The following is a 16,063-nucleotide window of genomic DNA, read 5'->3' on the forward strand; positions in this document are numbered from 1 at the left end:
ACCTACAGAAATTGATGTTTGTGGGAGAAAAACAACAAATAAAATGCTCATGAATATCTAGATTGCACTCTTAAAGACTACAAAATACAATATTTAGTTAGAAAGATGATGCTATTACTGAGAAATCATGGTCAGTTCCAGAGGATTCTTATTATTATAAAAATCTATTTCAAACCTTACATAACAGACTAAAGAGACTGAAGTGAAATCTTTTGCTGAAAGTCATGAAGCTAGTTAGTGTTCAATATGGTATTAGAACTCAGATCACTGGACTCTTGACACAAAGCTACCAGGAGGGTAAACTTTGATTCATTCCCATTTTTCACCAGAACCTTCTTTTTCTGTGTTATGTTTTTGAACACATTATTAGAGACAGAAATATGCTCTGTGATGATAGGATGGCATGAAATCTACTTGTTGATATTTTGGCTAATTCCATAACTTTTTCCTCATTATTAGGCTTATTTAACAAACAGCAGTAGCTGATCATAGTAGAAAGTGAAGACTCATGAATGTGACTTTTTCACATTCTTTGAAAGGGTCGAGTTTATGAAAGAAAAATACAAACAAGGAACAGGGTAGGAAAATATGGCTTGACCTTAAACCCAGCGCCCAAGAATAAGTCAACATAAACCAAGAGCTGTGAGACAAAGTCATGATTTTGATTGTTTTCTTTTAAGAATCCTAAATGATACATAAGATTAGGATGATATGTTTGCCACTTCAGGAAACCTTTACCTGCCAATTTGTAGGAATCGTGTTTTTAAGCACTGACTGCCAGTGTTTTTATCTATTTCTCTACTCAGGATTTGCATCCTATTTCTCTGATATAATTTACATTTGGTTACAGTAAGAAAGTGCATTAATACTATGTTTCTGATATAATTATTGTCAGTAAAGTGGTTAACAATGTTGTCAAACAGCTATAATTACATTTCTAGGTCAACATTGCTATTAAGTTGAATAAGGAAAGCTTTTGCTTCTGTGGTATTGTTTCACATGTGGATCTGTGGTCTCCAAAGGCAAGATGAATTAGCCTTTCATTCCCCAAAATAAATGCCTCCTTGCTTGTAGAGATAATAGCTCTAGTAAGAAATGTAAACTATATTCTGGAAAAACCAGCAGAAATTCATAGGCCCTTAAGCCTTCCAGAGTCAACCAATTTCAGTTGCTTCAGGCTGAATAATTTTATTGAACTGCAATAAATTTGAATTTCTTCTAAATCCCTAAATTTGGGAGGAGAATCTATTCTTATTTTAATATTAGAAAGAGAAGGAAGAATATGAAATCATTCCAACAATATCTAAGAGTATTACAATAGTATGAAGGTGGCTATATTTGCTGTGTTCCCTCTGAAAGGTATAAAGCTGAGAGATGATTGCTGGTGAGTCACTGTTCTATTTCATCTGGAGACCTGAGTGCTCTCACTGCTCTATTCCCTTAGGGGGTCATGTTCCTCTGCTTAAAAGAATATTGCCTGCTCTCTGAGCTAATGATTTGTTTGGAGGATGGAAGTCTCAGAGGTGAAGATAACTGCACAGCTTTTAAAATGTATCTTTCAGATCTTTGATCTGCTTTTTTTCTGAATACATGGGACCTCTCAATAGCAAGATTAAAGATGCCTCTTCACAGAAGAAAGGCAAAAGTTGAAAACTTAAAAGCTGCTCAGATTTCCAAATAATATTTTTGTATTTTTCATTTTGTCAGCATCATGTTTGGTGACTATCAGCCTTCATTTCATGTGATAATTGGATGGTAATCAAAATGCAGTGTTGGATCACAGGTTTTCCAAGAAGATGGGGAAACTATGAATTTTGTTTTTAAAAAAAGTGGTGTAAACTAGTTTGTGATCAGGGCATACATACATACTCATTTTGAATTCTACTTAATTCAACAAATATTTGCTTGGTACCTAGTAGATGTCAAACATTGTGTCTTCTTTCATAGGTAATACTAAGAATCAGGATCTGTTTTTAAGAAATCCATACTCTTAATTGGGCATTTAAGGCTATTACAGAAATGGCCATGGTAGGATGTAGAACATGCCAAATGACAAGTGCTTACAGGGAAATGAATGACATCCAATGTGGGAACAGAGAGAAGAGACCACACTCAAGTGGGGGAAAGCAGGAAAGTTTTCAGCACATGAGAAGGACCTAGCAAGATGAGCAAGATTTCCTTGGATGGGACCGGAGCTGGAATAAAGTAATAAGGTATGTTGTATGTGTGGGTGGGGGGGAAAGTGGGGAGGGAAGTAGCCAAAAAAGTGGAGAAGCTTATACTTAACTAGGAAGCAGTGGGGAGTCAATGAAGATTTTTAAGCAGAGCAGAGATACAATGAGAGTTATGGTTTAAGAAATATTTTTGAAGCATTTGAAAGCAGATTTTAGTGTATTTTGAACTAAAAATATGTCTGTGCAAACAAGCAAATGTGTTTCATAATGTCCTACATGTTTTATTTCCAAATAAAGTGACTACCCCTAAAAGTGTTAAACATGCCAATAGTATGAGAATTAGCTTCTTATGTTGTAGCTCATTCATGCATAGATTTCTAATCTGATGAAATAAATCAGTAAGAAAGTTTTTTAATAACATTATGAAGAATTTAATCTTCCCCCTCCACCAACAAATAGTTGAGTTTTTAATGTCTGATTAATACTTTGAAATGCATTTTTTGCTCCGTGTCTAAGCCTTTGGAGCAAAAAATGACCTTACAAAAATAGAAAAAGAAAACATAAAAAGTTTAGAAAAATAGCTTTATAGAGTAAAGAAAAGCAAAAGAGAATTTTAAACAGCCAAAACCAGGAGTGCCTCAAACATACATGGATCTGATCAGAAGATAGTTTCTTCACAGGTATTTTTTCATAATTACCATTGTGATTGTTAGTGTTTAATCCAAGACAAATCTGAAAAGGTGAGTAGCTCAACTTATCCTCTACCAAACTTTTATCAGAATGAGTAATGTAATATGAATCATTTCCTCTGCTTTATCTCCTGCTATTCTGGGCAGAAAACGTGAGAGCCTAAAGGATACATAGCTCAAACTACAGATACCAAATATATGATGGCACGACAGCATTCTGAAGTAAGCAAAATATTACCTAAAAGTGGTTAGTTAATAATTGACTATAAATATTTTTGGGGGGCACTTGAGCACACTGAAATTCAACAATCTGTCTGTTTGGAAGATTTCATCTTATTTCCTCTTACTGTGCATGTATTTGGAACAAGACCCTTCCTTATTTAATAACTAGAGGACAGAGAATTGTGAACGGTATTCTACTGGCCTAAAAGAGTCAATAAAATTCCTTTGTGCCTAATTTACTATTATTTATTATTTATTCTATGGGGGAAATAAATACCAAAACATACTGGTTTTTTCATCTAAATGACCCAAGGGGGAAACAAAAGAGTTCCAAACTAAATACGAGATGCTTCTTCAGATTACAAAAGGTTTGCCTTATGATTCCATACAGTTATGCCAAAATATCAAAAATATTCAAAATATTTTACTTTAAGAAGTTTGATTTGCAAATAAATAATACAGCAAACCCAAAGGTCTGGCATAGACAGTCCTATATTTTTGTTTGTTTTGTTTCATTTTAAAATATCGCATTTTAAAGTTCTTAACTGGGGACTAGAGACTAGTCAAGTTGACACACAAAATTTACCCATATATCCCTTCTAGTTGTTTTTAATTAACTATTTTCACTCTAATTCTTCACAAGAAAAAGCATGTAGGGAAAAATTAGAATGCAGAAAAATTATTATCAAATATTTTAAAAATTCATATTCAAACTCAAATTGATCAAAGAGAATAGGAAAATTTACTACCATCAGTAAAGTAACTGTGTAAAACAAACTGGCATCCATCAACAGTTGCTTTTGTCAGTAAGGTATGATGCTGAGCATTTTAAAAAAGCATAAGCTTACTTCACATTTCTTACAACTGATCAATACATATTGTCGAGTATTTAAGATAACTGAAAAAAAAAAACCTGGCATAAGAATGGTGATTTATCAACTACCACAAACCATTACCCCTATTTTATACTTCTCTTAAATATCAAAGGTATAATATAGCACAAAAGTATATGAAAATTTCATGTACTAAGGAATCAATAAAATTAAACTTATCAATCAAATTAAAATCACCAGTGTTGAATAAACCTTTCCAATGAAAATGACTTAACCATGAAGAATGACACAACAACTAAAATGTTTTCAAAAACCAATGCCTTACCCATAACTGGATGAGGTTCAATGCCGCTTCTGGTCTCCTTCCATGACAGCAGGTAGCCAAGGCTGGTAAGATCTGAAGATTCTATGTAATTTTTCATCGTCAGCATCATCTGATGGGCTTTTGCTATTCCGTAATGAACTTTTGTTTCCTCCATAAGAGGCATGTTCATGATCTCAACTGTTGTGTCAAAAGCTTGCTGAAAGTATTCAGAAGCTTTGTTGTAGTTTCCCTAAAAAGGTAAGTAAAAACAAGAAAAATAATTTTTTTTCTTAATTTTTATTTCACCATTTCACATATTTGCCCACTTGACCCTGGCATGTGCCACACTGATCTTTCAACAGTTGTAGCAGTTCATCTTCAAGAAGAAAGGGATGGCAAGCAGGCTCTCTATTAGAAGAGGATCCTTTTTTTAAAGAGTTGTGATCACTCACCATTCATTATCTTGAAATTAATTTAGTTGGAAATTGTATCTATTTGATTAAACTGTATGAAACTTAAGTTCTTGTGGATAAAAAGTGGTCAAATATTGGCAGTTTCATATGGTTCGACCTAATACATGGTAGCAAAAAGAAGTTTGGGAATGAGGGAACCAATTCACATTGATTTGGATAGAATTTTATTACTCATAGAGTTGGATTTACGTAATGAAGTATATTTAACTATCTTTTGTTTTTAGTCACAGCAAATGGTCATTTTCAGCCAACTCCTTTAATCAGTAGCCAGCGAAAATAAATGTGTCTATCTGCGAATTCAGTTACCGTTCTTGTTTTCCCATGTACACATGCCACTCTTTTAAAAAAATTTTTAATTATTATGGGTACATATACATATATAGGGTACATGTGATGTTTTCATACAGGCATACACTAAGTATTAATCAAATCACAGTAACTGGGGTATCCATCACCTCAAGCATTTATTATTTTTTTGTGTTAGGAACATCCTGACATTCCAATTCTACTGTTTTGGTTATTTTCAAGCATACCCTAACTTATTGTTGATTAGAGTCACTTTGTTGTGCTATCAAATATTGTTCATTTTATGTATCTAACTCAATCGTGTGCATGCCATTCTTCTGAACTGAGAATGTTGAGGTACTCAAAATTTCTAAAACATATTATCTTGAGAGCATTAGCACAAATCAAATGATCATTTCAATATCTATCTTTTCAATAAGTCCTTTGCAACATTTCAAATTGCAAAATTTCAATTTTTTTATCACCCTCATCTCTCCTAAAAGCTAATGCCCACAGATAAATAGTGTTTACCTAGCTCTTATGAAGCTTTAGGACCAGTGCTAAATACTTCGTATGTATCATGTCATTAACCTTCACATATATGCCTATGAAGAAAATATCATCCTTATTTAACAGATAATGAAATTGAGTCTCAGAGAAGAGACTATCTTCTGCTACTCCCAAATTTTCTAAAAATCCTCACTAAAAATTCTTCCCTAGAGGGGGGGTATTACTTCTAGGATTGGCCTATATCTGTAAAGGCGCTAGGGAGCACAATTTCCTCTATTCACTGACATAACCCTCTGGGCTCCACCACCCACTCCCCTCTACTTACCTCCATTCTCCCCACCCCCAAACACAAACAAAAACATGCATGCTGTGCTCTTTTGAAAAGAAACCATTACAAGACAGAATGTTTTACTATATGAGTTTTCAAGTCACCTTCTCATGACATTTTATGAAGGAAATGGACATAAAAGCACCACAGGATCAGCTTTATAGCATACACCAGTACAAATAAAATGCATTCTCATCTCCATGAACCCTCATATAATCATGAAGTTCCAAGAGTGGTCAGACTGAATAAGGAAGTTGCTGGCAAGGTGAAGAGGGGGAAAAAGAGGGCTTGTGTGACGGTTATGTTACATACATGAGCAGCACATGTACCACTGTGTTATATGCCCACAAGGACAATTTAGGAGAACTGTTTATTCAAGTGATTCATTCCAACTAAAATTTATTCATTTAAACAGAGTCTCTCTCTATTAGATCAACAATAATTTTTGTTTGTTGGGGTGAACAATTCTTTCTCTTATCTCAAAGTATAAAACAGAATTTATACGAGAAAAAGATTAATTAGAAAACAAAACTGTATCAAAAATATTTGTATGCCAATTAAGTAAACTGTGATTGAGAAACAATACAAATACAGAAGATGATGAAAATAAAACTAGTTAGAATTATAGATGGTCTTGGCAGCCATCAAAGATGCAGGGCAAAATATATGATTAGGCCACACACTGCCAGTTTTTTAAGAAACAGAGAAGTATAAATATCTAATTATTGTGCTAGTTATATTTCTGAGATTTAAGCTATTTATTTATTTAGGTGAGAGTCTTATTTAGGAAAATTAGGGACTATAAATAAACGGATATATATTTGGATAAATATATATAATTAGGGACTATAAATAAATGGGCATATATTTGGATTTCCAAAGTTATGTTTAAAGACATTATTACATTAAAATTAACTAATTCATTCATCAATTCATTCGTTAGGCAACCTCTAGAAGCCAGGCCAAATGCCAGGTTGTGGAGATCCAGCAGGAATGGAGCTTACAGTCCAGTTGGTGAGCTTGCTATTAGTGGAAATAGTGGTATGCCTAAAACTTTGATTAGATCTTATTTAACAAGTACTTTTGATTCCCCCTAAAATAGAAGCATTATAACTAGGTAATTATTCTTCCCTCAAATTGTGCCTAGTATTCCATCTTTAGACACACACACACAACTGCCATAAAACTGATATCAACCTACGTTTCTCTAGTTTAAAACACTACTAAGGAAATACACATTAATTCTCCTCAGATGCAAACATTTTTATACATACCGTTTTAGAATGGGATTTCACTATTATGTGTATTGTTTGCAGATTTTTAATTCTTAAAGAATTGAATATCTAAACATCTTCTCCAAAAGTTCAGTATAACCTTCCACAGTTCATTTCTGTTATCAGGTAATCCCTTTTCTATTACAAAATTGGGAAGATTCCAGGAATTAGTCCTGGCAGTGTTACATAAGAGTTTGAGAATATGCCCTTCATAAACGCATCTGATGGGAAGAGGAGACTTCATCTAATGTTATAAATATCCCCGATAAGCAATTAGTGGACAATTCCAGGACAGGATCTTGATGACATCATAGACCATGAAACAAAGATTGAATTATTACATTATAACAGAATTTTCATGCATTAAGTTGATTCTTAGTGTCTAAAATGTCACTCTATCCAATGAGCAAGCTCAAAATAAACGGACATTTTCTCAGTGCTGAAGATAAATCATTTCCTACCCATTTTTCCTACAATTTTAGTGTTTGAACCACCATTCTAACTATATGATTATTCTCTGATCTTATTAAGGAATGAGAAGTCTTATAAAGGGTCTAAAACATTCTCATTTGACCACTTTACATTAATTTTATATTTTCAATTAGCAGTTCATCAAAAGATCATATCCATAGGGTAGAATGGGTGGCCCATCTTCCATAAATATATAGTAAAAGGTAAACTAACAGGAGAAAGGATATTTTTAAGATGTGCTAATTTTAATTATGATAACATTATAATAATTACAGAAATCAGTAATCTCAATATTTTTCCAATTATTATAATTTTGCTCTTATAATATTTCTTGAAAATAGACTGTAAGCCTTGACTGTAAGCCTCATAAGGGTATGATAAGTTTTGCCTTTTTTTCCACCTCTGTATCCTGAAAAGTAAACAAAAGCTAATACAAGATCAATCAGAGAAGAGTGAGTGAATAAAGGCAAAGAAATAGGCCAGGGGCCAGGAGGCAGCAGAGGACACACACAACAGACAGGAAAACCTGAGCAAAGCCCGGGACACAAAGAAAGAGGGAAAGCAAAGTGAGAGAGGCCAAGGGAGAGGGAGAACAGGACCTGCCTGAGCGACCTAAGAGAGCAAGGCCCAGAGACCAGGAAGAGGGAGGGAGAGGTGGAGGGAGTGAGGTGGGTAAGGAAGGGGGAAGAGGAGGGTGAAGGAGTCCAGAGAAAAGGTGACTTTTAAGATTTTAAGTCACAGGAGAGAAGGGAGGCAAATGAACCAGGGGGAGCGAGAGAGGAGGTATAAGAGAAAAGAAATGAGATATCTTGTTTGAAAGCACTTTCCCGATGGCAGGAACTACAGAAATACTAATTTCATTCATTCTAATTAGTTCCAAACTCTATTTCCTTAAAAATCCTAAATGATTCTGAAATAAAGTTAATTTTATAGAAAATAATAGAATCCTGTAGTGGTTAAGAGTATGGATTTGAATGCCCCTGCTACCTAGAATCTTGGAGGCTTGGGGTTAAGTTAAACTCCCTAAGGATCTGGAAAAGGAAAATTGTTTGCTACCACTAAGGGTGTAGAGAATAACAAAAGCTAATACTCATAAAGATAGCACTTCCTTCTCCTGCTATAAAGCATGACTCTAAGTGCCTTTTCATATATTAATTCAATACTCACAGCAACCTTCTGAGGCACCTAGAAGTTCAAGTAACTTGTCTCAGGCCGTATATCTTACAAGTGAAAGAGGTGGGTTTTTAACCCAAGCAGTCTGGTTTCAAAGTCAGTGTTTTTAATCATTACATACACACCCTCTCATGGCCAAAGATAAAGTACAAAAATACAGTTTGAGAACATAATTATCCTTAAAAAATGATGGATCTTATTTATGATCAAAACAGCAATTATAGCGATTATAACTAGAGAAACAAGCCTCTTCCATACCATTTCTAAAGGAAAATCTGTAATAAAAAGGTAAAACAGGAGAAAGTATGACAGAAGTCCATTAAGACTAGTAGAAGTCCATTTTACTAATAATGGCTTCTTGAATGAGATAATTTTATTTTGGACTCCCCCCCCTACTTTTGTCTTTTATATAATCAAACTATTGCTAACCTTCTATTCCAAATTTCCTTCAAAATTATTCTTGGGATTGTCACTTCTCCTAAGGGACCTGCGTGGGGGGAACGTCACAGCTGGATTAATAAAACAAGAATTTGGAGCAAGAGAGATGAATGTCTGTGTAAGCAGACAGGAGCCAACAGTTATAATGAACTTCCTGTGAATTGAAATATTTTAATTGCTCCTCAAATCCAAAGTCACTTAGAAGCCTCACTTAGAAGCCTCATTGTCCTTGGCTTCTAAGTGAATATATGAATCAGGGTTAGCAGCTTGCGAGGACTGTGCCCCAGATGGCACTAAGGTGCTGGAAGAAGAGGAAGAGAAAGAGGCTTTTCTGCTCCCAGTCCTTGACTTGTGTGTTCAGTATGTCCCATAGTCCCAGGCCACTCTGCATAGCGTATTGTGAGAAGGCAAGGATCACATGAGAATAGACTTTTAAACTTACAAATTTCTCCCTAAACACTGCAAATTTCTCCATAAACAAGACTCATACATACTCACTTTTTCATTGTAGATGTCTCCAAGCATTGTACTTGCTCTCACAGTATCTAGGCTTTGAAAATTGTTTCTTGCAAGTTTCACAAATTTTTCCAAATAGTTAATTGCTTCTGTCATCTCTCCTTGGCTGGAATAAAATAGGAAATCATTGGAGAATCATCTCACTTAATGTCACAGTGAAGAAAAGGTATTTTGTGCCTTTGGTGTAGAAAACGCAATATGGTTATCAGGACAATGAGATTTAAAATACAAATACCAAATTAATAAATATATGGCTTGTTTTTGTCGAAGTATACAGTGAGTTAAAACTGAAACTTTTAAACTTTCACACATTGCTGATGGAACTGTAAAATGATGCAACTGCTCTGGAAAACAATTTTGGCAGCTCCTCAAAAACTTAACATAAAGCTCCCATATGACCTAGAAATTTCACTCCAAAATATATACCCAAGAGAAACAAAGACATATGTCAACACAAAAACTCATACCCAAATGTTTATAGCAGCATTATTCATAATAGACAAGGAATGGAAACCTAAAGTCTATCAGTTGATGAATGGGCAAACCAAATGTGGGTATTCACACAATGGGATATTATTCAGTCTTATAAAGGATTGAAGTAGTGATACATGTTACAACATGGAGGAAACTTGAAAACATGCTAAGTGAAAGAAGTCAAACACAAAAGATCGCATATTATATAATTCCATTTACATGATATGTGCAGAATAGTCAAATTCATGAGTCAGAATGTGGGTTAGTGGTTGCTAGAAGCTCAGGAGTGTGGGGAATGAAGAATGAATGACAATGGGTACAGAGTTTCTTTTCAGGTTCATCAAAATTAGATAATGCTGATGGTTGCACAACTCTGTGGATATACTAAAAACCACTGAACCATAGACTTTAAGAGGTTGAATTGTACGGCATGTCAATTATGCCTCAATAAAGCTGTTATTTTTTAAAAAATTAAAAAGTTTATAAAAGGTGACTTCTAGTTTATTCTTGCAAGCATGCCTCAGCAGTGAAAGCTAAGTGTCACTAAAGTCACATACACATGTTACATATTCTTGCAAAATGCTCAGAAAGACAGAAAATTTCCAGCAGAGTGCTTGCCATATACTGGATATTTATCTTTTTGAATGGAGGACCAATTGAAATTTGAGAAGGGAAACACGTATGCTATATACATGAAAGTTAAGCATCCAGGTAAATTGTGTGAACCTCATTCACATGGATGTTTGGAGTCCATGACTGTAAACTCCCGACTCCTGGATGTTTCAGTAACACCAAGGAACTTTGTGAGTCCAGCAAATGCCCTAAAATATGCTAGTTGTTGGGTAATATGGTTCCTGTCCTTGAAGAGTTTCACTGTCAACTTCGAGAGATAAATGCGTAAATTCCTACATGGGATTAACTGGGTTAGGTACTATGAATTATATATAGTGCTTTGAAACTTGGAGCACATTCATTTGACTCTCTTCATAAGAGCAAGTCTAGTGTTTGTGGGGTAAATTTGGTCTTACAAGGCAGCCAAAAGGAATTTTGAGCCAAATGTAGTGAATGAAATGGTGATCTCAAAGACCTTATATACATCTGAAAAATTCTAGTATGTACTGTGGGTGACATCTTTGAGCTGTATTGAATGTGGAGTGTGCCTACTGATTCACAGCCCACATGCCCTAGTCCATGTTCCTTCCTCCTCTCAAACAAGGATGCACAGCTATTGGTGCTATTCAAAAGAATCCATTGCAAGCTCAGAAAGCATTTTCAAAGCAGTTTATTTTAAACAGGTATTGGGAGGATTAGGATTATCTCCTCACATAACCTCCCAAGATCTAGATAACATTCATTTTCATAGGTAAACTGTGGTATGCTTGTAAAAAATAAGCTGGATAAGTGGAAAGTCACAATGTGTTGTGGCGGATATTAAAAGATCTAGGCTTGAATCCCAGCTCAGCCTCTTAGATGAATAACTTTGATCATATTAAAGTTATGAAACTGAAGAAAACTTCAGTTTCCTCATTCTTACAATTGCCACAAATCGCTGTGAGATGAAACATTGTGTAAATGTATAGCCCAGCACATAGTAGGCATTCAATAAATGGCACTAGTGCTATTGTTATTGCTCAGAGAAATAAATGATTATCACATTCACAGCTCTCTACTAGATCTTATCTACCATAAGCTGAGAAGAAAATTCAATTTAGCTAAGCACTTTTTTGAAAACCTTTCATCATGCAATGAATTAAATACTATAATTTGAATGTATTCTCTGCAAAACAGCCAGATACATAAAAGCATGATGTCTATTTCCTAGGGGCTAGGATCAAAAAACATTTTTTGTTTACTTGAGTATCAGGTACTACCAAATACATTCTTTTTTCCTTCCTTATTGCTAAAAGAATACTCTACCTATCAAAAATAGCATGGAATTTTACATTCTTGAAGCTGCGAATACTGCTTTTTATGATTCTGTCCTCATTTTTCATACCAAAATTATGACTAATACGACTAATTACTCCACAATTAAGCATACATAGCTTAATTCTCTAGAAAAATTATGAATTGTTTAGGAATTTTTCAAATACAGGCATAGAGTAAAATATAATGAGAGATTTGTTAATTATTTTAATTTAAATATCTGTTTTGTGAGACAAAAGGTATCACGAGAGCTCAGGAGCATAAAATATCAACAAAAATATATTTAGAATTTTGAGCAAACTTGTGGATTTTTATGGCTAGCAATGTTTTATCAGATTGCTGTTAATTTTCTGAGCTCTTTCCTAGAAAAAAATTGATGAGAAAGGAAAAAAGTGGATATTTCTTTGCACATCACTTAAAAATCTTAGGGAAAATTATTGATATTATTATTATTTAGCTAAAACAGATTCACTGAGGTTTATTTATGTTCATGTTCCTAAAAGCTGATACATTTTCTATGAAAGTACATTTCTGATTAGGTTTGGCCTGCTAAGTATCATTAAATCAAAGTACACACAAATAAATAAAATAATAAGTTTAGAGAACAAAAAAGACAAAATAGTATAAATAAAGCTATTGCTGGGTAATTTAAGTTATTTTTCTCCCAAAGGAGTAAAAGATCTCCAAAACATCCAAAATTATCTGGAACTTGCTCTAACAAAGAATGCTAGAGAAAAAGTCTTTCTGTTATAAATTACATGTTTCCCTCAATGAGCATACAGTTCTATAGCCAGCAAAGTTGTTAATACAGCATCTGAAATACTAATATTACATGTTGGTTAAAGGGTTTTCAAATTTAAAAGTTAAGAATATATTTAGAAGCTATTCTTTCTTTGGAAGAGGAAAAAATCAAATATTTTCTTACAGAAAGCTACAGATTATTTGTATAAGTTAAAGGACAAGGTTAAAATGTTAGACAAATATTAATTCCAGTTTTCTATATGCAGTGCACAGGTGCAACTTGAACAGCATATTATATGGTATAATCATTAAATTCATTCAACCAGACCTTAGAGAGTTAAAAACATATATTCTGAGGAACAGGACTCCTCGGTCCAAAGAATGAGAATGAAACAGTGCAGAATATTTGTGTATCAAGGTGATTCCAGTTTCCAACTGGGAAAACAGGACTGTTAACACCCACGTCCCCTGACAACTGTCCAATTATGTATATCACACTTGGCCTACTGTTTGCAGTAGAAGTAATCAATAAAGGATGTGGTTGAGTGAACATAGATTTTGGTTGAACCAATGCATGAAAACTTAATCATTTACTCAGAGAGAAGAAATCAAATAGAGCAGAGATGAAACAGCCACTAAGGGGTTTGTTGATTGTGCCACCAAGTTTGTGGGCCACAGATGAAAGTAATAAGGCAAATGGGATCAGTGATAGGAGAAAATGTAAAAAGCTATTCTTAATTTCATGAATTAATAGAAATGTTTTGATGTATTTTGGGGTCATTTTTAGGAAATTTCGCATCAAAGCCTGGATGTTCCATTTTAAAGAATATATGAAAATTACTAGGGCGTGTCATTTCTCTCAAGCAAGAAGAAATTAATTTTCAGCTATACCAGAAAGGTAATTTTCACACTTGAAACTTTTTACTGATTGATTTAAAGATCTCCACTGTGCAGAGTTTTCTAGGAAATAATTTAACTCGTGTTTGCAAGAAAATTTACAATTGGTGTGGAATAAACCCAGAGGTGGGCTACTTGTGACCAATGTATCTTGAACACATTTTTGTGAGCTTTTTCCTCTAGATTCTTTTAAACGGCCTGATTATGTTTGAAAATTGTGGCATTTCAGTAAATGGGTTTCTTCAGTAAAGGAGGCACAAAAAATATGTATCTACCACAAAGAAAACTGAGGAGTTTTTCCTTTCCTTATTTACTCAAACTGTCTATCTATATAATAATGATATTTAGTTGGTAATTTTTCAATTCACTTTCTTTTTGTTTTATGGAGCATAATTCTGGCTTTTATAGTGGTGTCATAAGGCAATTGTTATCATTTTAGAATAGCAACTCTTTTCTTCACTAGTATTTGAAGTAGGGGGAAAATAACATTATAAATGCTTATTTTCTGTTATGCTGCTTAAACTCTTGTGGAATTAATATTATTCAGACCAATAGTAAAAATAACAAAACCTGTTCACTATTAAAAGCTTCTTCTGTAACTCTAACACTAGGTCTGGGTCTAGCATCATTAAATGGGCAACTCTGTGTTACCAAATTCTCAGTCTTGAGGGAATGTGGTGTGTTTTTCAATTGAGGGCTTGGTATAAATTCTTATAATCATTTTAGAAGCTTCCAGCCTTAGAGCTTATTCACCTTTCATGCATGCTCAGCTGACGGCTGTAGACACACACTTATCCCAGACATGGCTATCCTCTTCCATTTCCTTTTAAGAGATAAAATATGTTTATAGAGATAGGGCTACCATTAGTGAAACTTGTGCAATTGCACAGGTTGGGAAAAAGAGATTTAGAGATGATGCTAAGCTTCATATGCAACTTGATTTATTTCTCAGCTGCCACCACCATGATTTCCTCTGTTTGGGCCGTGCTCCATTTCCTGCATGTTGCTGCTAACCTGAAAAGGACAGTTTAGGACTATGAAAGGGATGATACATGTATATGTGTGTTTGTGTGTGAGTGCACACATGCATGTTTATTGAAGAATATTAAGCCCTTCAAGCAAAATTCTCTAAAAATCACCACAAAATTTATATCAAAGCATTTATACTATTTGTGGACTGGATTTAATAAGGCTTCTCAGATATCCAGAGTGCTTTTGTCTACCTGGATAGAATTTTAGGTTTTGAAACATCTGCCTGTTAAGAGGTTATACTCGGATTATTTTGCACAGCTGTTGAAAGAATATGCTGAGGCTTACACTCCCCTGAGCACTCCTCGGTCACCACCAACAGTGCTGCAAAATGGCAGATTTGGATTGGAAAGCTTGCTGTGGCCTTGGAACACTTTGTCCCTATGATTCAGAAACAGTATCTCCTGTACTCTCTTGTGCATTGTATAACATTATAAAAATAAGAATCCATGTCTACCATACAAATGAATAGCTTTATTGTACTTTAATAGGTGGAAATTCTTATAAGTGGAATTAATTTCATTTGGTATAAAAGCGCAATGGGAATAAATCCTTTTGTTCCATTGAATGTTTGCCCTAAGGCAAGTTGCTAGCCTATAGAGAATGGTGGGACAGAATTGTCCCCATTCCTACCCAAAACAAACTCAACTTCATGATATATCAAATATAGATGTATCCTTTCCCACTTCTAAACCCCAAATAAAATACTTAAGTAGCCAAATTAAAATGTTAGATTGCCTGTTATTGCCAAAATTTATCCCATAACTATTCAACCCTCCACTTAGCTTTGACTGTATAGACAAGGAATACAAATCCTAGGGTGGGGGCTAAAATATTCTAGATGAGACACAAGGTGAACAGGTGAGAATTATTTGAAGACAACTTCATATCTCCAGGAGTTTCAGAAATAATTATAAAGACCATCAGTAATCAAAGGGGCATTCCAATACTTGTCCTGCACATAGTAAATGCTCAGTAAAAGTTTATAACTTTTTTTTAATAAATAAAACCTGGGGGGTTATTTCTTTAGTTATGTTGAGACACAACAGAAATGTGATGCATTTATATAACTGTGCAGGATTAGGCCAGGTTTGCTACTACAACTCAAGGCAAAGAATCCAACCATTTTCTACTCATTTGGGGCAGCAATAACAGCAGAGTCAAGTAATTTACTAATCGAAATGAACTGGAAAAAAGAGAGTAGGTTGGTTTGTTCCAAATAGACATTAAATTGAATTCTTACCAATCTCTTCTTTATATTCAATCACCTGCTTTTTCCAGGTTGTTATTTGGAAAGCAATCGTTT

The 16,063-nt window shown here is 34.3% G+C and overlaps 1 protein-coding gene across 4 annotated transcripts in view; it reads right to left on the reverse strand.

Moving 5' to 3' along the window:
- Positions 1–16,063, reverse strand: part of TTC29 (tetratricopeptide repeat domain 29) — a 250,825-nt gene that overhangs the window by 65,917 nt on the left and 168,845 nt on the right. For all 4 annotated transcript variants that reach the window (XM_045552089.1, XM_045552088.1, XM_045552090.1 and 1 more), the window contains 2 exons: positions 9,673–9,796; positions 4,244–4,472 (listed from right to left, as the gene is read on the reverse strand). In XM_045552089.1, coding sequence (XP_045408045.1) covers positions 4,244–4,472; positions 9,673–9,796 — 353 coding nt within the window. The remainder of the gene's footprint in view (positions 1–4,243; positions 4,473–9,672; positions 9,797–16,063) is intronic.

Source organism: Lemur catta, chromosome 5, assembly GCF_020740605.2.
Source record: "Lemur catta isolate mLemCat1 chromosome 5, mLemCat1.pri, whole genome shotgun sequence".
Lineage (NCBI taxonomy): Eukaryota > Metazoa > Chordata > Mammalia > Primates > Lemuridae > Lemur > Lemur catta.